The sequence below is a fragment of the Molothrus aeneus genome, chromosome 2, assembly GCF_037042795.1.
Source record: "Molothrus aeneus isolate 106 chromosome 2, BPBGC_Maene_1.0, whole genome shotgun sequence".
NCBI classification, from domain to species: domain Eukaryota; kingdom Metazoa; phylum Chordata; class Aves; order Passeriformes; family Icteridae; genus Molothrus; species Molothrus aeneus.
In genome coordinates this window covers 19033647-19061335 of record NC_089647.1, presented here as the reverse complement: position 1 = coordinate 19061335, position 27689 = coordinate 19033647, and the positions used below count along the sequence as shown (strand labels likewise).

The window sequence follows — 27689 nt, the reverse complement described above, 5'->3', positions numbered from 1 at the left end:
CACAAATTATTTATGTATTTTAATAGGTAATACTAGTTAGATTTTTTTTTCTATTATGTTTCTCTCGCACCATTATTTGTCAAAGGAATTTTAGACCTTTCAGAGCTTTGGACTTCATTATGAATTTAACAGTGCTGCAGAGTTTTTGGCTCCAGGCTCAACTAGTATTTGTAGCATATGAAAGAGAAAAAAAAAATAGACTATTAACTAACCCTAGAAATGCCAGGAAGTACTAAAATATATGTCCAAAACGTCATTAATTGAAAAGAAAGTAGTCATCCATGAAAAACGTACTATGGGACATAAACACTCCAGCCCTTGCTCTGTAGAAGCACGTAACTAATTTGCCTCTTCACTTGCAGAATCCTGTAGCCTGATAGTTATCACAGGTAAAAGACTGAGCAGCTGCTGTGCTGAGACACCCCACCTCCAGCAGCACGGTCCTCAAGAAAGCACAGCACTGTAGTTTTTCTGAAATGACAGTCTCAGCAGTCCCCCAGGTGCTCACTCAGTCACACTGATGTTCAGCCTTGGGAAAAGGCCGAGCGACAAGGAATCCCAGCCTTGGATTCCTTGGCACCATGTGCCTCATGGTGCCTACTGAGTGACTCTGATGGCTGAACAGAGGGCAAGGGCCGGCCGTGGTGCTTTTCAGGTGGCACTTGTCAGCGTGTTTTGGACTGAGACTTACACCACCAGTCCTGGTGGCTGTAACTCCTGGTCCTGGACTGAGGGTGACTTCAGGCCCACACTCCAGTCACCTCCCCAGCGTTCCCTTGCAGCAGTCATGTGAAAGAGGGGACACAGGAACGATCAAGGACTTAAAAGAGGAAAAAGAGACACAATGACGTTTACGTTACATTCACATTGCTCGCCTGTCCTTTATGGCAATGTTTAGGACAAACAGCATGGGAAACAGCACAGGAAAATACAGAGGCCGATATAGACGTTCCTACACATATTTGCAGGCCTAATATGACAGAAAATAATCAGTGCACGGGTTGAGAAAATATGTTCAAAAGCTTCACACAGCAGCATCTACCTGCCGACATCCAAAGGGTGGGTCGGTGAGTGGGTGTTTGTCCATATCGGGGGGTTGAGTAGTGGGGGCGAGGAACCTTTTGTACCTCTTGTACATTCGTACTTCGAGCACATGGTGTAAGGAAGAACATGGTCCAAGAAAGGCACGATCCCGATGTCCCGGGGCACTCCAGCTGCAAGGAGTACGAGGAAAGGTCTCCTGCGGCAGCGCAGGCAGCGGGAGCGGGCGCTGTGCCCGCAGCAGCCTGCGGGGGTCGCTGTGTGAGGGGGATGAGGGGCCGGGGTCGCGGGGCCCCGGGTTCGGTCCCCACCGTCGCCAGGACACTGCTAAACCTTCTCCCTCCCGCCCGTGGTTCCCTGGCCTCTCTCGCGGGAGGGAGAGGCTGGCATCTGGCCAGGCTTAAGCCCTCCCGAATAGGAGAGGAAAGGATCATGGGTACTAGAAAGACAGCAGGAAGGTGAGGCAGGGCTGAGGGAGCCAGGTGGGTAAGCGACAGCACCTCCAATCGGAGGCAGCCCTCCAGAGGCTGGACGGCTGGAAGACTCAGCTCCCCACGACCACGCGGAGCTCCGCTTAGGAAAAGCATCCCTCTGGATCACCCCGACGGCACGTGAATCCTAAAGCCGCTATCACCGATCCAAGCGCCCGCATTCCCCCGATTCCGCGGCTCCTCCCCCGGCTGTCACCACCTGCCCCAAGCCGTGGCTGCTGCCCGTCCCTGCCTCCCTTAAGCAAGATGGCGGCAGCGGCGACGTCTCCCGTGCTGCCGCGCGGCGGCCGCTCGCGCTCAGTGGTCGCTGCGTCACGATGGCGGCGGCGGCGGGAAATGCGAGTGAGGGCCGAGTGGAGCGTCTGAGGTGCCGGGCCGCCATGGACCCCCCGAGCTGCATGAAGGCCCTGCTCCTCGCAGCCACGGAGTACCGCGCCGCCAAGACAGCGCACAATGCCGCGCTCCTGCAGCGCAGCCTGGAGGTGGGAGCGGCGCCCGTGCCGGGGCGCGGAGGGAGCGGGGTGTGGGGGGTGCTGTGGTATCTGTTATTATAACGTTTTATGGTGTGTTTGTGTTTACAGAGCTGTATTGTGAGTCTGTATGCACCCAGGGCAAGCAGATAGCGTGGGTTACAGGGGACTTAATTTTTTATTTATCCCTTAAATTCTGGCCCGCATGAATCGTTTCACAGCTTAAAAAAAAAATAGCGTGTGAATGACGAATTGGTCTTGCATCTGGAATTTTCCAGTTCCGTGCTACTAAGGAGTAGTGAAACTGGAATTTTCACTAAGGAGGTGGACCAGTTCCTTTCCCTGATCTTCAGGTACAGCTTTGTGTACAACTTATGTGGTGGCCTTTGAATTAATCTCCAAGTTACTTTTTCAAATACAGATTTATTTTAATTGGTATTTATTTTAATTTATTTTAATTGCTTTAATTGTTTATGCGAGAGTTAGTATCTCGCTTTGCTTTCTTCCCTATATCCCTTGCAAGGAGATACAGAGGGAATACACAAAAGCAACATTATGTGTCTCCCATATGCAAAATATAAATCGTGTCTAACTGTATTGGTGTAAAGGTATATAATTTTTGGCCTCTTCTTATGAAGGGTTCTGCTAGCTCAGGTTCCATTTTTTCATTCCAGCCACAGAGTCCTCCCAAAACAGCCCTGACTGCCCCTGCAGATCCTCCCTGCAGAGTGCCAACTTTGGGTCCCTGTCCAGGCCTTTGGAAGGAAGGCAGGCTGATGGTGACGTGGTTATTCTTTCAAAATAAAGAAACTTGGTACTTTCCGAGCATAAAGGAATGAAAAACAGGTTTTTTTTCCATTTCTGCCTCTTTTTTTCCCCCCAGCACACATGAACATAAATGTCCCAGTACAATGACACTTACATTCTCAGTTTGTCAAGTAGGACAAAATCTATTTCATGCTATTCTGTGCTTCGACTTCCGTGTCAATTACATTGTTGCAGTTGAGTAAGTAAGGTTTTTCTCCTTTCATCTCCAGGTTATCTCCGGACTGAAGCTTACTCGTTTTTTTGCTTCAAACCAGATACTACCAAGTGAATGTCTCAGTTGCCTCGTAGAGCTCCTGGAGGACACTAATATAAACCCTTCTCTGGTCTTGTCTGTGGTTACTTTGCTATCACAGCTAGGTAAGGTTTGCATCTGAACTTTTTATCTTTTGTCTGGACAAGGGAAGATAAGACAGATGCTGTCTTATCTGTCTGTGTTGTGGGTAATTAATGTCTTGGAAGAAGCTTGAGGTGTGAAAGATGAAGTATTTTTCATTGTAGTGGAGTGCTTGGCTAAGCTACCTATTAAGAAGTTTTGCAGTGAGAAGGAGATTTGAAGTCATCCCTCTGAATGACAATGATCATGCTTGTCAGAATTTATCCACTGGGTAGAGTGAGAAATTATTCTCTTGTCCTTTATTTTTGGAGCTGGAAAAGACTACTTTTTAAATCAAGTGAGAAATGTGGCTAGGGTGTGCAAGGATAGGGAAAAGTGGTGTCACATCCTCTGTTGTAATAACAATCAGTCGGGACTCAGTTTCCTCGTGCAGAGGAAGCCAATTCTTTATTCTCATAACTATTTTTACACAGTTTTCACAGACCTCGTGCTCAACTCTGATGGGCTAGTAGTTTTCTTGCTCCTTAATTCATTGGTTAGAAAGTGCTTGTGTGTAGGTGTTAAGACTCTCTCCATCTACAGGTGTTTACATAAAGCTTTGGTGGATTGTCATGGGACAGATCTGTTGTTTATGCAGGTGCCACTTATTTTTCTCTCTAAGAATAGGTTGTAATGCAAACAAATTCTCATTCTTAGGATTTCTTCACATGGGAACTTAAAAGCTACTGCTAGCTTTAGCTAGAGTAGCAGGGCCTAAGCCATATTTTATAAGACCTTTCTTTTATAACATCTTTTACCTGTCTGCAACAATCCTCAACTGTCATCACCTCAGGTTGCCTCTCCCACTGGAGTGTTTGCTGGCAGTGTGGGCTCTCCAATAGCCTGGCCTATGTGCATCAAGTTTCCCAACAGCAAAGAGGTTCTACTGCCTTTTGCTTGTGTATTGAAATGCCTTTTTTGTTTTTGTTTTTTTTTCCCCCTCTATTTCTTGGAAATGGGACTGCAATATCCAGGGAGCTCTATGCTCAGAGCACAACCTACATATACAGAGAAAAATTATCCCATCATTGCTTAGTTTCTCATCATATATGAGTAGTTATTCAAGATCTTAGTCCTTTGTGACGCTCCCTTGTTTATCTTCTGTGATTCATGGAGTTTAAGCCTCTCTGAGCTTCCTTTTATGTTTTTGGAACAATTACTGTGAAATTATATTTGTTATAGGGTTCTGGAAAATTTTAAGAATTAAGTCCCCTTCCAAATGATCTATTGCTCTACTTGTTTTGCTACAACTCTGAGGATTGCCTAAGCAGAACTGGCTTCTATTTATTTATTTAACTAATGCTAGATAACCCTATCAGGTTATCAGTTTGAGTCTACCTTTCCACCATAGTGTGAGGCAAGAAACTGAGCTCATTAAGATCTAAGTCTGTGAAGTGCAGGTTTCAAGATCTCAGAAATGAAACTTGGTAGGTAGGAGGCAGACTATTCTTTCAGTGTCCAACCATCTTAAGGAAATGGATTAGTGTTATAATTAACTGTATGTCCAAAGGTGAGGTAGAGAGGCAAGAGCATAGGAGCTGTCATTTATTTGTAATTACCTTTAAAACATGGGTGAAGAACTGCTCAAAGACATTGGCTTCTGCTTCAACTGGTAGCTAATACGACAGTTTCTTTTGCTAATAATTCCCAAATTCCAGCTTCAGACACAGAGACTAGAGAAGCTCTCCAGGACACATACAATCTGACTAGCGTGCTGGCAGGAGTGGTCCATCGAAGTTCTACTAATCTGAGTGACCCAGTCTTATTACAGGTAAAGGAACTAATGCTTCACAATTTTTGGCTACTGTTGCATAATGAACATTATACTTTATGCATATAATAACCCTTCAAAAGCTCTATTGGAAATAATCTGTCAAGGGAAAATTGATCTTAGTTGTGTACTTTATTTGCCGTTTGAGGTGGGTGTGACAGGAATTTAACAATTTACAGAGTTCTTTGTACTCTCTTTAATCTTACTAGGCTTCTCACATGCTCTAATCAAAGAGCCCCTAAAAATCCCACAAAGCAAAAATAACAACCAGCCAAAAAAAATGCTGCGTTTTAAAAATTATTTCAAGAAGTCATTGCTTGAGAGCTCAGAAGATTGATTTCCAGTTGAGGTATTTGGCTGTTTCTCCTGACATAAGCCATTTCATAACAGAAGCCTGGAGGTCATTTTGTCTAATCAGTACTTTGACAGGTAACTGTGAAGGAGTGAAAGGAAAGTTGTGGCTGCCTGTTTTCATGGGAGGTTTGCAGGGCATGTGTGGCCTCCTTTTTTCTGGTCAGTGCTATCTGCCAGTGAATGCCAGGCACTGTACTAATCAAAGCTTAAGTGAACGTCTGACTATCAGTTTGAACTCACCAATTTTAACCTGTCCTTAAAGTTTGCTTTATTTTTTTCAAATATGCACAGGTTTTCCTCTAAGCTTTCAGTAAGTACTTGCTGTTTGCCTGTTGTCACTTGTCTCTTTCTGAAAAGCAGAAAATTAATTTACTGGTAGTCCTATGGCTCTTGTTATGTGGAAAATAAGTCAGGCATCCAGTAAAGATCTCTATTCCTGTGGTTTGTGTATTTCTCAAAGCACTAGGAGTACCACAAGATCTAGGGATCCAAGTGAATCACCAGTCAATAGGAGAGATTTTGCAGTCACCAGATAGATCCAGTCTTAATGCCTTGAAGCTCTTAGATATCTAAATGTTGAGATTTTGTTTCAACTGCTAACCTCTGCTGTGACTTTTGTCATGTTTGAGTGTATTGACTTTGGTTATGTGCCAGAAGAGTGCTGTATGAAGGACTTTGCTACCCTTAGATCTGTTGACAGTCTTTAGAGCAAACCTGTTTTCCTGTAGGCATCCTTTCTACAAGAGCTTGCAAAGTGCTTTTTTGGATTTTGATGAGACTTCTAGACCTTTCAATAGGACAAAGCCTGTTTATCACTGACAGAATGGAGAACTTGCTGGTAAGGCAAAGGTAGAGAATTGAATGTGATGCCTTGAGAGGCTGACCTGGAACAGAGACTAGACAGAGCTAAAAAATAAAGTATTTATTAAAAGGCCTTAAAAGGATATACCTTGGGCAGTACAAGAGCCTGGTCAGGGCTACATCCAAGATGGACCCAAAATGGTCACAAGGTTTTGCACTTTTATAAGTTTTGGTCTATTTACATATTTACAGCTTCAGGTTATGAAGTCCCATCCTCCATGTTTGCTCTCTTCAGTTCTGTTGTTTATACTCTTTGGGCCTGAAGCTGGTAACAGTTGTCCTTGGTTCCCAAGCTGGAAAATGATTGTTTTGTCTATCTACTCTGTGAAGAGAACTTACTAACACTTAAGGCTCAGAGTTACACACTAAGGCAGTACAGAATCTGAAAAATATGAAAGCTAAAACTTAAGGCATCAAATTGGCTGAAAAGGTAACTCCTCTGTCAAAATAAAATCTTAATAATTGGGTTTTACTAAGTACATCAGTATGTTAGGACATTACAATGTGCTTGCAGCACCTTATGTAATTGTTATGTTAATGTTAGAGTCTGAAAATTAATTAAGTTGTGGTGTTTTGATATTTGTCTTTTCAGTTTCATCTTTTGTAACATTTCTCCTGAGATGGTGTAGGACAAGCATGTGAACAGCTTTCTGTTTCCTCAGGGTATTCAGTTGCTGCAGAGACTAACCTACAACGTTCCCATCTTTTGTGCTGGTGCCAACATCGATGGATTAATTCTGTTTCTAATGCATCATGTGTAAGTGTGTACTCAGTGTCTTTTCTTATGGGAAACAGCAAGCTAAGTTTCTAAACTTTCTGAAGACTATTAGAGTACTGTACTAACCTGGTCTCCAGAGTGAGCTGTGCTCTGACTTATCACTTTCCTTTGAAAACCATGTACTTGTTGCAGATTGTCAAATGCAGTGATTGTGGGACTTTGAGCGATGGAATATTAATTGGCCTCAGCCCACCTCCACACCTGTGGGAGCAGGGAGCTAATAAAGAGAAAAGCCAGGAGGAAATTCATGCTTGTCTCTAGGAGCAGACCTGTTAGATTAATAAAAATTTGATTCACGTGCTCTTGTAAGAAATCTAATGAAACTTATAAGTATATTTAATAAACAACCTCTGATAGCAGTGATCTCTGATACTTTGGGTTTTTTCCAGATGTACTCAGTTAAAAGCTGCCCACACTGCATGGATTACAGTCTGAATTTTGCTTTGCATGGTGAAATGGTGTCTCATTAAAAAACAAGCTCTTGCCAAGACACAAAACAAAATATAAGTCCCCCAAGCACCCAGCTCTCCCAGCCCCCACCCTGCAATTTCTTGTAATTAAATTCAGGATGCTTCAATGAAATCATCTTTTTGGCTTTTCTTTTAAGTCAAACCACTGAAGATGAGTTAACAATACCGTGTTTAGGACTCCTGGCAAACCTCTGTCGTCACAACTTGTCTATTCAAAGTCAGATAAAATCTTCGGTAAGAGCTTAGCTTTTGTGTCATGATTCTCCAGCTTAAGGGTAAGAGTTAATTGATGCTACTAGGTACCTTAGTACTTCTTTAACACTTTCAGCACTTTAACACTTTCTGCTTATTCTGCCGAAGGGCAGTTGTTTCTCCCATGCTGGAGAAAATAACCAGCAGAACAGGAAGTTGGATATCCTCTTTCCTTTGGTACATTGCTGTGTAGTTGCCCTGGCTTGTATTATGTGTTTGGTTTTTGCAACTGTTCTCTGCAGCTGAAAAGTGAATTGAAAATGTGATCATTCTTCCATAGAAAAAACTAAATGTCATTAAAACATAAAGATTATAGGTGGATTTTTGATAAGCAAAAAGGAGATTTGCTTTTCAAAAGATAAATCAATAAAATAGCACTGATCTTCATGTCAGGGTCCTTGAATCCTCAAATACATATACATATCTGAACTGCTTTGTTCCTGTGTGTTCATAAATCAGTGCAAACATTTTATTTTTTAGTTCAGAAAGAGAAATTAATCTACATAAAAGCAAATGTTCTGTTTACCTTGGAAGAGGCAGGGGGCAAAAAAAAAGGGAGAAACTATTGTCAGATCTTATCATTAATCAGAGAAGGGATAAGAGTCAATTTTCAGTGATTATTTTCTCTTATGGGTTTTAGCAAAATGACTTTCTCATCTTTCCTTAAAATAATGATGGAATTTCTTCCTTCATTGGTTCTCTGTTGTTTTGGGGTGTTTTTTCTCATTTTTCATTATACAGGTTGAAAAGAGAATATTAACATCAATGCCAGTATTGTGCAGCAGAACAATGAAATAGCTTTCCCAGAGAATTGTTACCATACTAACATTTTTTTTGTATTATTCATTATTTGTATGGCTTATGTGTAGATATGTCAAACCTGCAAATTTGATGGGTTTGTAATATCTTTGTTTCTCCTTTTTGCTGTAGAATAATGCGAAGAGTTTCTATCGTACCTTAATAAGTTTCTTGGCCCACAGCAGTTTGACTATGGTTGTGTTTGCACTTTCGCTGTTATCAAGCCTTACCCTAAATGAAGAAGTAGGAGAAAAAGTAAGTGTGTCTTGGAAGTTGTTTCTATTCTTAAGTTGTAGATAAAACCAATTGTCACAGTGGCCAAATAAAATCTTAATTCCACCTAGTTTTAATGAGCAAGACACCCAGCAAAGTATGTGCCTATACACAACTTTCTTCTTCCTTCCAGCTCTTTCACGCTCGAAATATCCATCAGACATTTCAGTTAATATTCAATATTGTTGTAAATGGAGATACTCTAACAAGAAAATATTCTGTTGATTTACTCATGGATCTTATGAAGAACCCCAAAGTTGCAGATTATCTTACCAGGTATGGCTCCATTTCCTAAAAGTATTTTTCCTAAGCTCTAGTTCAGTTTCTTTGCTGTATGCTATTTGAATTCTAAACCAAACACTGGGGGAAAAAAAATCCCAAGATGCTTTTTGAATGTTGCTAGTTGATTATAATTATAACTGCTATATCTGAACCTAAAGGGTTGCTGGGTTACTAGTTTGACACAGAATTGTGACTTAAAACCTTTTTCTTTCATTGTCACTGAAGGAACATTGAATACTCTGTTCTGTAATGTTTGTAATGTTTTGTCTGGATAGTGTTGGTAGTCAGACAACAAGATGAGTAGCTATGCTGCTTTTTACAGTGTTATACAATCTTGAAGTGGAATAGTATAATTGAAATTGCAAGAAGTAATAATTTTATTGGTGGGGGGTTATAGAGTGGTTCTGTGGAGAGCTTGACTAGTAGTTTTGCAAATTTTCCACTAGCAGAATTTAGGTGCTGATTTTCAATCTAAATCAAGCAGTAAACATAGCTGAAAAATCATAGCTTATTTTAAGGAATTTGCTTTCATTATTAGTGATAAATAACTTTAACTATTTTAATGCTTGTGCTGTTAAATTATCAAAAATTTAAATAGAAATTATGTTATCAAAACCGTCACTGTATTTGAAGTGTTTGGGGATAAGAAGAAGAATAGGGCACTTTCATTCATCACGTGGTGTAAATGTCTAAATGTGCTGAAATTTCAGTTTTATAATTTTTTTCTTCTCTATGCATGCTATAGGTACAAGCACTTCACCTCTTGCCTTGGTCAAGTATTAGATCTTCTTCATGGAAGGGATCCTGATTCATCATCTAAGGTATTTATACTTTTTCTGTTAAAGGCTGAGGCTACATTCCTAAACTAGTTTCTCTTCTGTTATTATAAATAGGTTCCTTATGTACAAGGGTTGGTCATAAAATACACTGTCTTCAGGACTCTTAAATGACCTAGAGAATCCACCAGGTTTATATTTTCTAGTTATTCAAAAGGCTGTCAGGTTGAATTTGTAATGTTGGGATTTTGCCGGATTGTGTGTCTGCTTTCAGGAAACAGATGTAAAGGCAAAAAGCCAACATAAACACCTTTTGTGCTTTGGCTATTAGAAATTTTGGCATCTACCAGGAATGCAGTATATCCCACTTTGCTCTCTAAACCTTGAATTATTACTACTAAGACTTCAGCTGGTGATCAGGGAACCCTGATGCTAGTCCCAAACATGTAGGAATAAGTGTTCTTGCCTTAGCTGAACAAATAGATGCCACTTGTTTAAGCAGTGAACTGTTACATTCAGCTTTGTGTCGCTACCACCTTATGTAAATGAAACTGGCTATCTGTCACTAAAGTCTAAAATATGAAATGTGAAAATGTTGGGGCTAAATATATCTGTGAAACAGATCTAGAGCTTTTTTCTATGAATGTGTTACACATCCTAGTTAATAATAGATGCTACTATTTCTCTCTGTGTGGTTTTGCTGTTGTTTATTTGGTTTAGAGAGGCATGTTGACATGGAGATTTCCAGGGTGGTTTTCTCTTTGTGCATGCTCAGAGATGTGCATCCATTCCTGTCTGTTTTTCTCTTTGACGGCTTTCTTCATGCTGAGTGTATACATGTTTGTACTTTTACTGTATCACTAGCCAGCAGCCATGTCAGAAGAAAGGAATGCAATACACTGAATACTGTCACAAGCCTTCACCAGTCCAATGAACTATTTCTGCTGCTGACTTGGCTTTAAAGAAAGAAAATTATTCCTCAAAAAACTCAAGTGCTAAAAGGAGTTGCATAGAACTTGTGTATCTCTTTAGACTTGTGTTATGGGAGCTGCAGTTTTTGTATAAGTTCTTGATTTAAAAGTATTTGAACTCTTCTTCACACAGATCTTAGAGCTGCTGCTTGCCTTCTGCTCTGTGCTAGAACTGCGTCACATCCTGCGGCAGGCAATACTGGAACCAGCTGGCTTGCCAGTCTCTGCAAACACCAGACTTGTGACTAGCTCAAAGAGTTTTGAACCATCTGTTGCATTGGTGCACTTGTCAAACCAACCATTGGAAGGCTCTGAAGACTGTTCAGGGCTAGCATTGCAACTACTCAAAGAGATTTTTGAGGTACCAAGACTGATAACTGAGTTTAAAGAGCTTCTTAGTAGCTCTTATTTTTAAATTATTTTTAAGCAGCTGTATAGTTTGACTTGAAAAATAGCACATACAAAAATACCTGTAATAAAGTTCATTGTATAATAGTTATGTTGGAAGAAACATACTTCATAAAACAACCGTTCTTTTAAAGACATGCAGTATTTTAGAAATATGTCTGTGTTGTAAGTGGAAGACAAGGCAGTTTATGAAGTCATGAGGTAGGTAGAACACTATCAGAGTTCCTTTCTAGGACTTACAGAAATGAGGAAGTTCCTGCTGTTTCTGTTCCCTGTAAACTTCCTCCTCCAGTATGATACTGGTCAGCCATCTTACACCTGAAATAGCAAGAGACTGGGAAAGCAGGAACACAGACTGGTGCAGGAAGGGGTAGAGTAAGCTTGGCTTTCTTGTGTTGTACTTTTCAGTATTGACATAAAATGTCTTTATTACAGGATGTTACCGACAATAAGAATGGTAAATCAGCTGAACACTTTATGGATCTTCTGCTGCCTGTTCTTCTTGATCATCTTCAGATGCCAGAACAGATTGTGGATGAGCTATTAGTGAAGAAAAAGTGTGAAAGAATGGTCAAGGCTATTAATGTCCTCACAAATATCCTTTTAATGTGCTTCTTGGCAACTGATTTATTATTCCTCCACCATGATCTGCTCTAAGATATTAAAAGGCATGTTCACCTTGGGTCACTTTATTAGCTTCTAATGACAATATTTGCCCTAATTTTACTTAGGAGTGTCATATTGCAAGATCTAAAGTAGCTTTCTAATTGCTGTGAAATTATTTTGTAATACAGTGGTGCAGGATAAAATGTGGCTATTCAACAGAACAGAAGCCCTTTGCAGATCAAAAACAAAGATGAGTGTTTTCCATTGAAATTGTGGGGGAATTTGGGCAGCTATCTTCTTGATCCATATAGTATTGTTGCCTAGCTAAGACAAGTGCAACTCCCAGCCAAATATGATACAAACTTAGATAAGAGAAACTACAAAAAATAACATGGAATTATACAGTTTTAAACTCCTCAGTGAGTCCTTAGTGTCCACAGTAAGTTTAGTAAGGGGGACATGACTGCAGAGTGTAGTCCTGCATTTAAGCTGAGTTCTGTGGAGAAGTCTCTGCTGGCTCACTTCTAGGTAACTGAGTCTTGTATTAGGGACTGCTTGGTCCCTGCCTTTTGTTGACTATGCTTCTTTATGCTGTCCATTTTATTAAGGTTTGCCTTCACTGTCTGTTTCCAATAAGTGTATGTATTAACTGAAAACTGAAGCTTATTTGATTTGTTAGGCATGAATTAATTGCTTTATGTTGTTGGCTATTACAAGCATTTTTAGAGGCTCTTGTGCTTTGATGCCCTAGCTTTTGTGCCCTAGCCTTATTATTATAAAATACTGCCTTTTGGTGCCAATACCTAGGCATAGGTATATTGAATTTATTCTTAACTCTGCCTACTGCTCTGCAGAGATGACACACTGAAAATGCATGTCTCGAAGGTGCTGACTGCCAGCCAATGCACATGTCTCATAGAACACCAATTTCCTTATTGTGGGATTGATACTGGCTTTGGGACAAAATTGGTGGACTCTAAAATGTGGTGAGCACACATATTTATCTAAAATCTAATTAGGCATAACTAAAGTGAGAGTTGTGATATTGTTACAATGGAAAGGATATAGTAGTTGAAAGTACCATTTAAATCAATATTGGTAGTAAATTAAACTTGGTATTTTGTGGAATAAAAAGTAATCTTGTTGGTCAGTTTATTCAGATAATGTTTTTGGCATAAGCTGGAGATCCACTTATGTGGAATAGTGACCTTAAACCCATGCAGTAGTTCAGGCTGATCCAAGTGAAAGCTTACTAGAACTGCTCATGGCATGTGATTTCTTATTTTGATTTTATGCAACCAGAGATCCAAAATATCACACATCACTATGGGGCGCAACGATTTTCAGTTGTTGCACTGAAAATTAAATGCACACTTCTTCCAGCTCAGTGTCATTATAGCTAAAAGTCAATATAGCTATAAGTTAGCTATAACTTATAGCTTAGCTATAGCTATAACTTATAGCCAGTTTCACTGGCCAAAACCCAGTGAAATATAATTGGACCTATAATTAAACCGTCCTCACTTTCAACTGGAATTGGTGTTTTTGGTCTTCACTGTTGCTATCCCTGACATGCTGGAGAAGCTCAGGCACATGTCCAGGGAACTCAGTATGATCTCTTTGGTTCTAGCATCATTGCCTTGCTAGATATATTTATTTTCTTTGTGAAGGTATTTATTAGGGTTTTTTTAAATTGACTGGATTTGTCAGTGCTGATTTGACATATCTCACTTTTTTTTTTTCCCACCCAATTTGCTTTTCTACTTGGATGTTTAAAAGTAAACTTGCTACTGATATTATTTTGAAAACACTTGATCTTATGAGCAGATTGCAGCAGGATGTACCTGGTATGAAGGTCAGCTTCTACAAAATGTTACAGGTATGATTTTAAAATGTTCTATGAAATGTATCTGTGAAATAAAGTGTCACTGCACTACAGTAGTTTTAGTTATAAATGTTTTGCATGGTTATCTCTGAAGTAGTAAGGCTTCTAGGAAAGTACAGTCCCTTATGCACAATTCCTAAAGATTGTGTCACTATTCTTCTAAAATAACAGTAGTTTGCTTTTACTCTCATCATTTGTTTTGGTAATGCATATGAAATTATATTTTAGCTGCCTGCTAAGAATGATCCTTTTGAGACTGCATTATGACTGCAGTTTAAAGGTAGCAAACTAGAAAACAATTACCTTGGCAATACAATCATTTTTGGGTTTTCTTACTATTAAATATGTACATCTAATTTGGAGCTTTGCATGGCCAAAACAGTTTCTGGTCAGATGATATCTTAATTTATTACTTTATAGATGGAAAAGCAATCCAGAGAGTCAAACACTTCTTGCTGTTTTGGAGATTCTTCATTCTAGAATGGGAATTGTGTAATTTAATGGGTAACAATGAGTTTTACAGTCTACAATTAATTGTTATAACTTCTGCTAGTGACCTTTTATGTTGACTATCAAACACTTGAAAACTTGCAGGAATTAACTAGCCTCTTTACCTGTTGAGTTGCCTTTAATGTAAAATGTGATTTCAAATACTCAGAAGTATAGACTACTTTTAAAATCACATGTCTTCCGTGGACTTCAGGCTCAGAAACTTAGAAGGGCAAACTTTAAGAAGGTAACTTAAGTTTTGAATAAAGCATTTCTGTGCTCATGGGCCTTGTGATGTTTTGGTAGTTTGTGTTTGTGGGTTTTTTTGTTGTTGTTGTCTGCTGTGTCTTGTTTTGACCAAACTAATTTATTTTTAGGATCAACGCTTGATTACACCTTTGACATTTGCTTTAACATCGGACCACGGAGAGCGGGTCCAAGTGGGGCTTAAAATATTGTTTGAGGTTGCACCCTTACCGGATTTTCCTGCCGTAGTGTAAGTATTTTTGTGATACTCTGGTTACATTTGACATTTTTATGAGTTTAGTGATATTCATGTTTTTTGGAGTACTATTTTCAGCTTATCAGACACAGAAACTGTAGAAAAATTGTCTTGTTTCTGCTTTATGTGCACCTACGAGACCACAGTGATCCTGCAGAGGCCAGAGGAAGCCATCGCAATGCTGATGGTGTTCATTTTATGTCAGATCCTAGAGAGCAGAGGAGCAATTGACTCCTGTCCCTGTGCTCATCTCTCTGAAATCTGTGCTTGGAACTTAGGTTGCATCTGACTGTCAGATTTCTCTCTAATGAACTCTGTCAAATGTGTCATTCTTCAGTTCCTAAAGCTTTGCTCACCCTTTTGCAGTATCTTCCAAGAAAGAACAGATTAGGCTAAGACACAGGCAGATGGCAGTTTAGGTAGTATTTTAATAAGGTGGTTTAAACAATGGAAAAATTATTGAGAAACTCTGGTGAAGTCCTTATTTCCATAGATGTAATAAAATACAAAAAAAAAAAATTAAAATTGTATCACAACCTGGAGTCGAACATGACAGATATCAAGGCAGTAAGAAAGACCATTACATCTGCAGCAAAAGCCAGACATGAAAATGTATGCTTTTCTGCTGAGTGAAGCAGGGGACCTGTTGACAAAGGACATGGAAAAAGTTGACATACTGAATGTCTTGTTTGGTCTTCACTGATAAGGATTCCCAAAGGCAGAGCAATGTCCCTGAGAGCAATGGGAAAGCCTAGAGGAAGCAAGACGTACTCTGGGCGGCAGAGTCAGCTTATTGGACATCTAAACTAACTGAGTATACAGAAGTCCAGAAGACCTGACAGGATGTGCCCTTGAGTGCTTAGAGAGTTGCCTGTTGTCATTCCAAGGCCACTCCAGAATGCCTTGGAAAATTCATGGTGACTGGGACAGGTTCCTGAAGACTAGAAGAAAACAAATGTAACTTCTGTCTTCAAGAATAGCAAAGATGATCAGTAGCACCCTGAACTGCACTTGGAAGAGTCCTGATGACAGGGCAAAGGAGGGCATTCCCCTCTGCTCTGCTGTGGTGAGGCCACACCTGTACTGTTGTGTCTAGGCCTGGGCTCTCCAGTGCAAGAGAGATACAGACATCCTAGAGTGAGTCTAGTGAAGAGTTTGAGGGATGAGCATGTATTACACAAGGTGAGACTGCAAGAGCTGAGCTTGCTTACTTTCTTACCAGTGTGTTGAAATGGCTGATAGAAAGGAACAAAAGAGACAGAGCCAGACTTCTCAGTGGTATCCACTGATAGGATAGATGTAGGCACAAACTGAAATATAAGAAAAAACCTTTTAGATTTCTTTAAATATCAGAAAAGAAACCCAACTACTGTAAGGTGAGTCAAACTGGAAAATGTTGCCCAAAGAAGTTGTGGAGTCTTCATCCTTTGAGAGAGTCAAAATTACAAGGCATAGTCCTGGGCAACCTGCTAAGAGCAGGAGAGTTGAACTAGGTGGTGTGTAGATGGGTCTCTTTCAATCTTAATTATTCTATAATTATATGGGTTTGTGGATATAAGAAATATTTTTATAGTAGCCAGTAATGAATAGTCTGGCTGAAAGAAGAAGGATCTATAAAATCAAATGTCTGGAATTGTACAATGGAACAGTTAAATAACATGTCTATAAATGCAAGTTAAAAATAAGCTATGCTCGCTTAGGAAGCAATTGAGACAGCACTTCAGTGAAGTGGCTGAGATAGCTTAGTGATTAAGGAATTTATCAAGAGCAAAAAATTTATAATTGGTGCCTCTAAAATCAGCTCTTGATTTATCATTCTTGTTTGAAACATGTTATTGGTACCTGCCTTGAAAATACCAGCCACAAATTACATACAGACGATTGAATATAGGTGCTTTTTTTCCTAAGCTTTTGAGTTCTCTTCCCTATACAAATTTAAACAGATTGCACTTTTATCTGCATACTTAAATTTTGGTTAAAACTTACAAAATCAAATGTGTTGTATGCAATACAGTATTGTAAAATAGAATGGCAGACAAGGAAAAACTGAGGTTTATTGGTTGCACTCTGCCTTTTCTTGATTTAATCTTATTTTGATGCCCAATAAAAATTCTTACTAATGCTTTCTCCATCTTCTTTGATACAAACAGTGGCCTAGTTAATTTGAATAATAACAGGTGAAATAACCTGTTTCTCAGGTGCATAAGAGATATGATCTGTTGCTCAAAAAGAGCTGAGCATTATACCCTTTCTGATGAGATTCTGTATTTGTCTCTAAAAGTTAGCCATGATACATTTTTTTCCCCTTTTTTCTGTACCTCTGGCCAGTTTGAGCACATGCCCAACACACATCGTTGTAAGTTGTGGTAATGCAAATGTGACTGTACATCTCATCTTCAGTCCTTGCAATGCTATTTGTAGCAGGTTGTGTCATTAACAGCCTCATGTTTATACAGGCTGGGTGAAAGCATTGTAGCAAATAATGCCTACAGACAGCAAGAAATGCAGCACAGAGCAAAGAGAATCCAAATGCAGGCACCTGTGACGAGCACTACTTCAGTGAGGTGTTCTTCATCCTATCCTTCAAGTAATGACTCCAAAGCTTCAAATATTGAGGAATTAATACAAAAACTTCATTCTGGACTAGAGGTTAGTAGAATTTATATGCCCTTGTGAAACATTTGACACTTTTTTTACCGGAAGGGACGGAAATGAAAATCCAAGTGTCAGACTACTGTATGTGGAACAGTCAAGTTTGGTTTAGATTCCTGTCTGTTTGGAATGCGCTCTTTTTACTGAGCTCCTGAGCAGAATTCAGAGATGCTATATTGAGCTACACCTGAAGGTAGGGCTCCTTACTGAGGGCCTTCTCCAGAGGGTCTGCCCACGGTCATCTTAGCTGCATCATCAGATGCAGAGGCAGGAGCCAGGTACAGTCCAACTGCTTAGACTTGCAGAGACACACAGAAGGAACCTCCTCCCTCTGCTTCCTAAGAAATAGCCTGTTATAGAGTAGAGATGCTGTGCTACTTTAGAAAAGTGTGGTGCATCTCTTGTGTGCCTAAACATGCATACTGACATTCCCCTTTGGTTGGCTGTAGCTGACTCTAGCATTTGCAGTTCAGCTTTTGTGGCCTTCTTGGAAAGGTGCTGTTATTATTTCAGAAGGCAGTTGTTACTTCCCTCTTCAGCAACTTGCATTGTGAATGAAACACCCAACCAGGAACCACATACCATGTGCTGTTTGTGAGGCATCCTGGCAGATACTGAATATATCTCCTCTTTCCCTTTTCTGTTCAAAGCAAGTTAGCTGCTTTGTAGCTGCTTTAGACTGAGAGATGGATTGTTGATTCTATTTTCTTTTGGCTTAAAAGAACAGTATGCAAATTGGAAAAAGAAATTGAAAGTTTCTTGGTAACAATTGATATCTGTATGAGTGGTATTGCCTCCAGCCTTAGCTTTGCAACTCTTATCTCTTTCTTGTAACTGATAAAAGTGAAACTCAGAGAGGTACCAGTTAGCTAGCAGAGAACTACCATCTCAGAGAGATGCCAGAATAAAAGTGAAAAAGGTCAGGTGAGTCTTCCTTGGCTTACTTTTTACTCTGCCACCAGATGCTCCCATTGATTGTTCTTTTCAGGTGCATTGCTGTGTTCATATTAACGTAAATCAAAGCAAGCACAGGTGCCTACACTGCACTAATGCAGCAGTTTCACACTAATGTGACAGATTGTAAACCTGCTTCAATTTTTTTTTAGGGTGAAAGTTGTTTATGAATTGTTGAATTATTCTTTTCTTAGACCTTCTAATTAGTAATTCAAAAGCAATATACACATTCACTCTAAAATATCCAGTACTTGAGCTCTGTCTGTGTATTGTGTGAAGCTCAAATGCTTGTAAAAACATAATTGAGAAAACACTTTTCATAGTATCACTGTTCAGAGAGAATGAAGGGAATTTCATTCTTAGACCTTTTCTTGTAGTAATTTCTATCTCCTTTAGATATTTTAAGTTTGCAAGTAGGAAAATAAACTACTTGTTTCATACTTTAGGGACAGAAAAGTGAGCTGAGAACTGGAGCTACACAGGGTCTCCTGTTAATTTGCAAAAAGCATTCATACATAGTAGTTCAGGATGCTGCAGGCTTTTCTGTAGGTGTTCAATGTATGAACAGCTGGCATAGTTTGCACTTGGTTGTGCATCAGCATCTGTGAACAGCTGCTCAGAACGGGTGTTATAACAGCACTGCCTAAGAGAAAATGCCCTGAAATCTAAGTAGCATTTTCACTTGACTCAGGCATATACTTTAATAAACACTTAGGTCTTGTTGTGCCATCCATGGTGCATTTCCTCTAGTAAGTCACTGGGTTAACACAGTAGGCTCTGTAGGTCCTCAATAGTATCCTTTCCAGTATCCTAGAAAAACTTTCCTGGGCCTTTTCTCCTAATATGTATGTTGAGAAAGCAACAGAGTATAAACAAGGAGTTTTAACCATATGCATTTTGTGCTGTTAATCTTAGGGCAGATTATTTTAGGTGTCCTATGAGGGGCCTGCTAATTCTTCAGCAAAGATTGAACCAAGGGGAATGATTTTAGAATGGTGATTTTATCTTTTTATAGTTCTGGACTGATAGTGTTCTGCAGATGAATCCTATTAAGCCTAACCAGTTCAATTGCTCACAAACTTTCCTCACCCTTTCCAAACTTTAGGAAGGGTGAGGTGGATATCTTTGAGTAGATAGCCTCAGACACAAAAATGTGAATTCAGAAAGTCTAGCGGCAGGGGGAGTTCACAGAACTACTGAGCTCTTTCGTGGCACATTACCTGTTTAAGTAAATTGAAATTTCCAGTATCAGTAATTGGAAAACGTTTCCACAGATGAGGGAGCCCTTGGCTGATATGAGGATATCTGACATAATGGATGTCTACGAGCAGAAGCTCTTGGCGTTAGCAGTAAGTACAGCCTAATGTGCATGGGGATGCTGCAGTTGGTACTTTCAGAAAATGTTAATGAGAAATGTTCTCTCTATATGCAGTCTAAAGAAACGAGGCTGCAGGATCTACTGGAAGTAAAGGCAGTAGCTCTGGCTCAGGCTGAGAGGCTGATGGCTCAGTACCGGTGTCAGAGAGCCCAGGCTGAATCTGAGGTAAGTACAGGAACTTCAAGGTGGGACTGAGTAATGATTATCTGGGTAGCTTTAACTGTGATCACATGTGAAAACTATACTGCTTACCTGTAAGCTGTGCTTGCAAGTTAAGGCAGTCCTAAATTTCATCATGAAAATCCTGTTTTCCTCTGGCCTGTTCTTTGGCACAGTTTTCTTTAATGTAATTTCCCTTACAGGATGGCAACAAAACCACCCTACTCTGCTTGTTATAATTTGCTAGCCATTAGTGATAATTCAGCAATATTAAAAAGTAATAAACCCACTTACTAGAATTCTCTATCGAATTTGCTGGTATATAAAGAACTGTTTCCTGTTTGTGCCTTTGATTCACTGGTCAGAGATGAACTTTCAAATAAAGCTTACTTTTGTGGGGTCTGTATTTGGGCTGCACATTGAAAAGTGAGAATAATTTTTATTCTTTAAAGGTTACATTAAAGATTGTGCTACTGGTTACTAAATCCACAGCTAAAATGTATCATCTTTTACTTTGTTCTTCCCTCAGATTGTCTATAAATGGAGCTAAAGGAATTTAGTGAACCAATTAATTTGTAGTTAATATTAGGTGAGGGAATTTATTCTCTTAAGGTAGATGGTGACATTTTGGTGTTAGATCTATGGCCTCAAACATGCCCAATACAACTGGAGAAACAGAATTCCCTTTAATGTATGTGGCTTTTTTTTTTCTTTTTATTTGGGGGTGTCTTTCCACTCCAAGGCAAGAACTCTTGCTGCAATGCTGAAGGATGCAGAACGAAAAAATGAAGAGCTTAACGATTTGTTGAAGGCTCAACAGGTAGAATCTGAAAGAGCACAGACTGATATTGAGCAGCTCTTTCAGCACAACAGGAAATTGCAGGCAGTTGCTGAAGAGCATGAAATACTAAAAAAATCCACTCTTGATCTCCTTCAGAGGTAAGGCATGTAGGATCTCTAAACAAATATTTAATATGAAAAGAGTTCTGATGTCCTTTACTGTGCTAGGCACATTAGAAGAGCAACATTACATGCTGTGTCATGTTCTTAAATGAAAAGGTCATTATTTTTTCTTCTGTATGCTTGTCAATAAGGTCTTTCAGGAACTCAAATTTTTGTTAGATTTACATGCCTAAATTTATTAATGTATTAACATTCAGCTTTCAGTGGAATGAGAACTGAATTGTAGGTGCTGAAGGTCCAGTTCAGGAAATAGCACAAGCTTTGTATAAAAAGAGAGTGTTGTTCTCGAAGACACAGAACTAACAATGCTTAGTTTCTGTTAGCATTATACCATGCTCTCCATATCTCTCTTTGATCTTACGAGCTGTCTTGATGACATGCTTGCAAGAATTCTGGAGAAACAGCCAATATCAGTGTGTTTGCATAATGGAGGACTTGGTGTTGTTGGTCAAGTCTCTACCAAATTTGACTTAAATTAGGTAAAAATGAGGTATGGGGGAAGGAGACACATTGTGTGTCCTGAATCATTTATAAGCATTATTTCTTTGGGATCTTAAGCTAAAAAGAATATGTGAGACATGCAAAGAACATAAAGATAGAAAATATTTGCAAGCAAAATATTTGCTTTGGAAGAATAAAGGCCTAAGAGAGCTTTGACTTCTCAACTCACGAGCTGACACTAGGTGTCAGCAAGGCAAAGAAACTGATAACATTGAGATCAAGTTCTTTGCTTAATAACGGAAGCAAGCATTATTAGACTTTTGAAAGCATATTGCTGCCAATAAAGGAGTCATTGAGGGAGGAAAATGTATAAAACTTTTTTCCATTACTAGATTTCTTGAATAAGTGTCTAGTATGGTCACTGTGGAAGTGCCTCCATTTTTGCTTGAATTGTAGGCAGTCATACACTTTGTGAACATGTATTGTCTAATTCATGGGAAATAAATCAGCCTCTGTCTAGGATCTAACAGTTTTAAATTCTCCAAACTAGGAACGAAACTTTCGAATCCTTACAATCTGTTTCTAAAGCAAAAACTTACTTTTTAAAACAACCTTCATACTTCATATATGCTGTTTCTTGAAAGCAATCAATTAACTGACACCAGGGGATAGAATTTGCCTTTCGGTAGGAAGGTAGGAAAATGTTTGCTTAGAGCATGAAATCTGCCTCATAAGCCTGTATTCATTACACACTGCATTGTCTTCAGTATGTTCAGTTTTTAGTATCACAAGACAAGATTATAGAAGATCGTAGGGTACCTTAAAAGATGACTGACATACACAAACTGTTATAGATTAGCTCTTTGCAAATTTCTAAAGGTATTTATAGTTTTGTCAATTCCAAAAAGTTTTCTGCTGGAAGGAGATTGCTTCCTGATCATTAATACTTCAGGATATGTAAGAGATCCTCTGATGCTTGGCTGGTTTGTTTTTGTCTGTTTTCTTCTTCCAAGTCAAGCATTGGAACACGCCGCCCAGGGAAGTGGCTGAGTGATCATCCCTGGGGTATCTAAAAGATATGTAGATGGGACATTTAGGGACATGGTTTAGTGGTGGACTTGGCAGTGCTGGATTAATGATCTAAAGGGTCTTTTCTAACCTAAATGATTCTATGATTCTAAGTATGTTGATTTAAAAAGAACAAACCCAAAACATCTAACACACTAACAGCCAGCTGTCACCAAAAAACACTCAACTGAACACCCCCTTCCGAAAAACACCTTGCTTGTCACTTGAGTGGGATGATCGCATAGATCATATCAAATATTTTTATTTGGCAAACTATTAAAGTAAAAGCTCTCTTCAAAAGCAATTACATTTCATTTGTAGGTATGAAACAACTGAAAGGCAATATAAAGATCTACAGATTACCTGCAATTCACTAAATAAACAAGTGGAAGCAATGATGAAACTAAATGAATCACTCAAGCAGCAGATCAGTTCAGTCTTTTTAGAGCAAGTGAAGCAGTAAAACTAAATAGCACTTTAGTCTCAGTTTTTCAACTGTGCTTTAAGTAACATCTGAGAAGTGAAGTTAGCCAGAAATGCTGGGTTGGTTTATACATTTATTTTTCATGAGAATCTGTAGTACTGACTTAGGTTTATTTTATTTGCTCCTTAATTGGTTGGAGCAATTGGTGAGGGAGTATTGACAGACTTCAGCAATAGTATGAAGAGAAAGATGATGACCCAATTCTCAGGTGCCCATGGGAGAGCATGGAGGTGTTATTTTGGTTGTTGTTGAATTCTTAAATGCTTTTATCATGCAAAAATTTCCTTGTACTTTCTTTTAGCCTGTATGTTTTCTCTTAATATTGTCAAGTTGGAAAAAAAAAAACAAAACAACCAACCCTACTAAATGAACACATTTGAAAGTTACCCTAGAAGTCATGATGGTATTCTGCCTGTGGTATAAAACATCTTTTTTAACTATAAAACTAGTATTATCTATGTCTTCTTGAAGAGAAATTATAATTTTTAATTTTTGATAAATAAAATAGAGGCTTAAAATAGAGGTCTGGTGTACCTTTCACCAATGTAACTAAGGGAATATAGGCTCTTGACAGATTTTGTTTAATACATAATTTTCAGAACATGTATTTAAAATATGTTCATAGGCAGGCCTTGAATTCAGTTGAGAAATAAAATGCTGTTCTTGTTTTTACTCGGAAAGTTCACTTCACCCTTCCAGGCTCTTGCCTTGAGAGTAATCAGAGCAGTCCAAATCACTGCCTTGAGTTCTGATTCAGATGGAAAATTTTCATAGTGATACATTAGTTTGCTACTGAGCAAATTTGGCTACTTACATCGAATGGTGCAATATGCAGCTCAGGGTAATTGAGGAGGCACTCTGATGAAAGCCAACCCTTGTTAATGCCAGTCTGGAGGAGCAGTTTATTATATAGATACTCTTGAACTGCCACAGAAATGGAGACACAGGAAATATATGTCCCTCCCTCTTGCTAGAGGCTGCAGCTTAGAAACTGGTAGATAGGAAGTGGATAAACAAGTAAACAAAAGCAACAGCAGATGCCATCTAGGCAAGGCAAGTGGCAAGTAGAATATCCCTTAGAAATTAGTCTGGCTGGTAATGGAAAAAGTAGATTAGCTTCAGAGAGTGTGAAGTGCTCATGTTAGAGCTGTACTACTGGTAGATGCCAGTACCTCTGTATTAAATGAGTGTGGAAACGGAGGATTACCCAAACTAGTGAGAAGTGAGGCAGGCCTGTACAAAAGCTTTGTCACTGTCTTATGGTATGGTCACTTTTGAGTGTTGTGTAACAATCCAGGAGATGTTCAGAATGGTATTTTTTGTGTATAGATAGAGGGGTAATACCTGAAACAGGTTTTACTAATTGCATTGTCTCTTCAGGAGCATAGTAAGAGCTAAAACCCCAGCATCCTTAATCACTAATGGCAGGGAATTTTTACTTGCATTGAATGCCAATTTTAGTTCTGCCACAGTATTTTGAATTATCTGTGGCTTTGATCAAAGGCATCAGTTTCTGGCCTTTGTACTCCCAGTATCAACCTTTTTAGTCGTTCCTACCATGATCACAGAAGGGCAGTGACTGGGTCATGGTGGCATGAAGGAAATGAGATCTATCTCTGCTCACACCATGCACATTCATAGGATGGATGAAGCTCTTGACAGTAACAGGAAATAATACAAAAATCATTTTAGTTTCTTAGGACAGGGAAATGGTGGCATATCTCATTTTAGTCATTAAAATTTATTTCTCTGCACTTTTAGGAATGCTGCACAGTTAGTAGAAAGTGAACATCACAGAAATGAATTACAGCAACAGCTGCAGGAGAGAGATGGCACAATAGCAAGTAAGTCACCTACCTAAAGGTCACTGAAGCTAGAGAAATAACTGTATTAACTAGATATTGTTATTATAGGCTCTAGATAAGCTGCTATATCTTAATGAGCAACTTGTAAAACTTAAAAGTTGGGCACAGATACATAATTTAATAGTTGAATGAAACAAATACAAATTTTAATCTTTTAGAAAGGATGCATGAAGTTGATTTCCCAGACTTGACTGAATCTCTGCATATTGTGTCCCTTCAGGAACTTCTTGCAACATGTCCATTAGAACTATTTTCTGTATGAATTGCAAATTAGAAGAGCTTAATTTAACTCTGCAAATGACTGGAAGCAACCTCTAAAATTTATCAGTAGGTGGCACTACTCAGTAATTCAATTACCAGCCATGTTGAGTCTAAAAAAAAAATTAATAAAAAAAGCCCCTTGTTTCCCAGGCCAATGCAGTATCTGTTTTCTAAGTTTGATATCTGATCTTCTAATTTGTTCATTCTCTTAAGCCTTGCAACAGAATATAAATGTTCTGGAAGAAAAAATAAAAACTCAACAGAAAGAAAAAACAGATATGGAACAAACTATCGATATTCTTAGAAAGGAATTAAGTGAAACACAGCAAGCAAGGGAAGAACTGAGTGTCAAGGTAAGGGATTACTTGAGCCTGCATTCCTGAGACTGGAGTTTTAGGTATCTGTTTAATTGATAGAGTTGGTAAATCAGTACTTTGGTAGCTAAGTACCTAAAGACCCTAGAGTAGCTGATGTAGTAGTGGACAAGAACAAATTCTCTCAACTTCAATTGCGTACCTCTTGAGTTTTAAGTCAGGATCAAATTCTAATGAGACTCTGTGTGGCATGGCATGTGAGTACATAATGTTGTTGGGAAGGGAAAAAAACCCACCAAACCTGTGGCATAATGTTAAATAACAAAATGTAATGAATTCCTCCAGTAGTTTTTACTACTGAAAATGTAGGTCAGCCGTTTCTCACATTGAATTAAGGTACATATGTATGCACCAAAATGCACCTGGGGTTCTTTTGATCATTGAAATTCTAGTAAAAAACCATTTTTATCTCCAAGAAAAGGTGGTTTTTTTTCAAAAGAGAGATTACTTTGGCTGTACCAAGTCAACAAGATAAAGTTAACAGGAAAAAAATGAAGGAAAAAAACCCACAAAACTAATCCCCCAAGCTTCGGTGCAGCCTTACTTGACTGCAAGTAAGACTCCCTCTAAAATCACAAAGCAGAGGTTCATTTTACATGCAAACTGATCAGCAAATGCAAAGTGTGCAGTCTGACAACCAAATTTATTGTGTTTTCATTTCCTGGAAGCAAAAGCTTAATCTCTTCGGGCAATGTTATCCAGTATATAGCAAATATTTCTTTTGTTCTCAGTAAATATTTACTGTTGTGGTGCTTGAAATGAAATGTAGATGGTAGCATCATGATAACGAAGGAGTTGGTGCTTTCCCATGGTATCCGACATTTTGCAGTGTGGCACTAGCTGTAATCACTCATGAGCACCAGCCGAGGGAGATTTCTGAAACAAGCTTGTAATTTTAAAACTGCTTTTTAAATACTTGTTTAAGTTCACCACCAGGCCACTCAGCTTTCACTGTATTATGTGTTTTTCCATTGGTAATAGAGGAAGCTATAATATTTTGTTTGTTTCTGTAGGCATCTTCTCTGGAAGTTCAAAAATCCCAGTTAGAAGGATGCTTGGCAGAAAAAGAAGCGCTCATAAATCTGCAGAAGGAAAAACTGGACATACACGCCAGCGTGATTGCAGCAATTCACAAACTAAGTGATGGCAAGCAAAGTGTAGAAACAGTGAACCTCAGTTTGTAGGGCTCTGTTTCCTGTGCTTTACGAATTCTGTTAAGTGAGCTAAATTATAGGGGTGACTGCCTGCTTTGTACACAGCACATGCAGTTTGGCTGCCTTTTTGCATAATGCAGTTATTGCTTAGAAAGGTCAGCAACAAAAAAAAATGTTATCAGAGCTGCTGAATTAAGGGGTTTTGTTGGAGTTTTGCAAAGTCAGTTGGGAAGGTAACTGTCAGTGTAATGGGTTAAAAACTTTTAGTGTCAAAGTAAATTTGCAGACATGGGTGCTTTCCCTCTAAATGTCTTGGTCATGAGGAAGGGGTAAGTGAATGTTGGGAAGGTTTTGTTGTTTGGGTTTTTTTCCTCCTTTTCTACCAGAAAGTGCTCAAGTAAAAAAATTCTAGTAGGGAATGCTAAGCATGTTAATAACTAAATTGATAAATTGGCATTTGACTTTGTCAAATGGTGGAATGGGAGGGAGAAGACATCAAGCTGCTCACCAGAGTAAGATGGCAATAAGATACATGTCTGCAGAAAATGGCAAATTAATCTTTAGCATTTATGTGACAGAATCCAGAGTATATAAATATTGATTTTTTTTTCCCCCACTGGAAAAATACATTGTTTCAGTATGCTATTCTAAGCCAAGTGTAGCTGAACTCTGGGTTGCATAGAAAATAAATGCATGAACACATCAAGATATTTTGACAGCATTTCTGTGTTCTTTTGTGGTAGTGTTTTTCCAAATGGTAATGAATAGTGGCTAATGGAACTACCAAATAAATTGATATCTGTTTTAAATTTTATTTTAAAAAGATAATATGTTACTCTTTACTGTAAAAAAAAAAAAAACATGGAGATTTTTATACTTCATTCATGCAAAGAAATACGTATGTAAGGGATTTTGCTGATAGGCATCGTGGTATTACCAGTTCTGTAATCAAAATAGTTCTGTAATAAAGTTCCCAGTGCTGTTTTCATATTCATGTTATGTGCCTTATCCACCACACTATCGGACTTTTTTTCCCTTTCCCCACAGTCTCTCTCATTTAGTGCACAGAGTAGCTGGCACCAGCACAAAAAATAGCTCCACAAGAGTCGATTTTTAATTATCTGAGTCATGTCAGGTTGTCAATTGCATGTTCTACAAGCAGAGACTTTTGTGCTGTCTTAGTTCTGAGTACCTTAACATCTCAATATAGGGGACTCCAGTACTTCTTATCTGAAAGTAGCTGCCTTTTATTCTACA

General features: G+C 38.9%; 1 protein-coding gene across 3 annotated transcripts; it reads left to right on the top strand.

The window, feature by feature from the left end:
- The first annotated feature begins 1912 nt into the window (after positions 1-1912).
- CIP2A (cellular inhibitor of PP2A) lies at positions 1913-27269 on the top strand. Of its 3 annotated transcripts, none has more exons than XM_066568793.1 (22): positions 1913-2014; positions 3040-3187; positions 4862-4974; positions 6852-6946; positions 7575-7671; positions 8620-8742; positions 8894-9036; positions 9788-9863; positions 10923-11150; positions 11633-11792; positions 12648-12789; positions 13583-13682; positions 14555-14673; positions 17136-17328; positions 19560-19634; positions 19718-19828; positions 20565-20761; positions 22616-22725; positions 23941-23967; positions 24557-24622; positions 25118-25257; positions 26292-27269. In XM_066568793.1, exons 1-22 carry the CDS (start codon positions 1913-1915, stop codon positions 26460-26462), a joined length of 2736 nt encoding a protein of 911 aa, XP_066424890.1. In that variant the 3' UTR covers positions 26463-27269. The 3 variants fall into 3 exon arrangements, with proteins under 3 accessions (XP_066424890.1, XP_066424899.1, XP_066424883.1); XM_066568802.1 differs by lacking the exon at positions 23941-23967 and adding an exon at positions 23501-23504 and having other exon boundaries at positions 24540-24622; XM_066568786.1 differs by lacking the exon at positions 23941-23967 and having other exon boundaries at positions 22616-22753; positions 24540-24622.
- Positions 27270-27689: the final 420 nt, after the last annotated feature.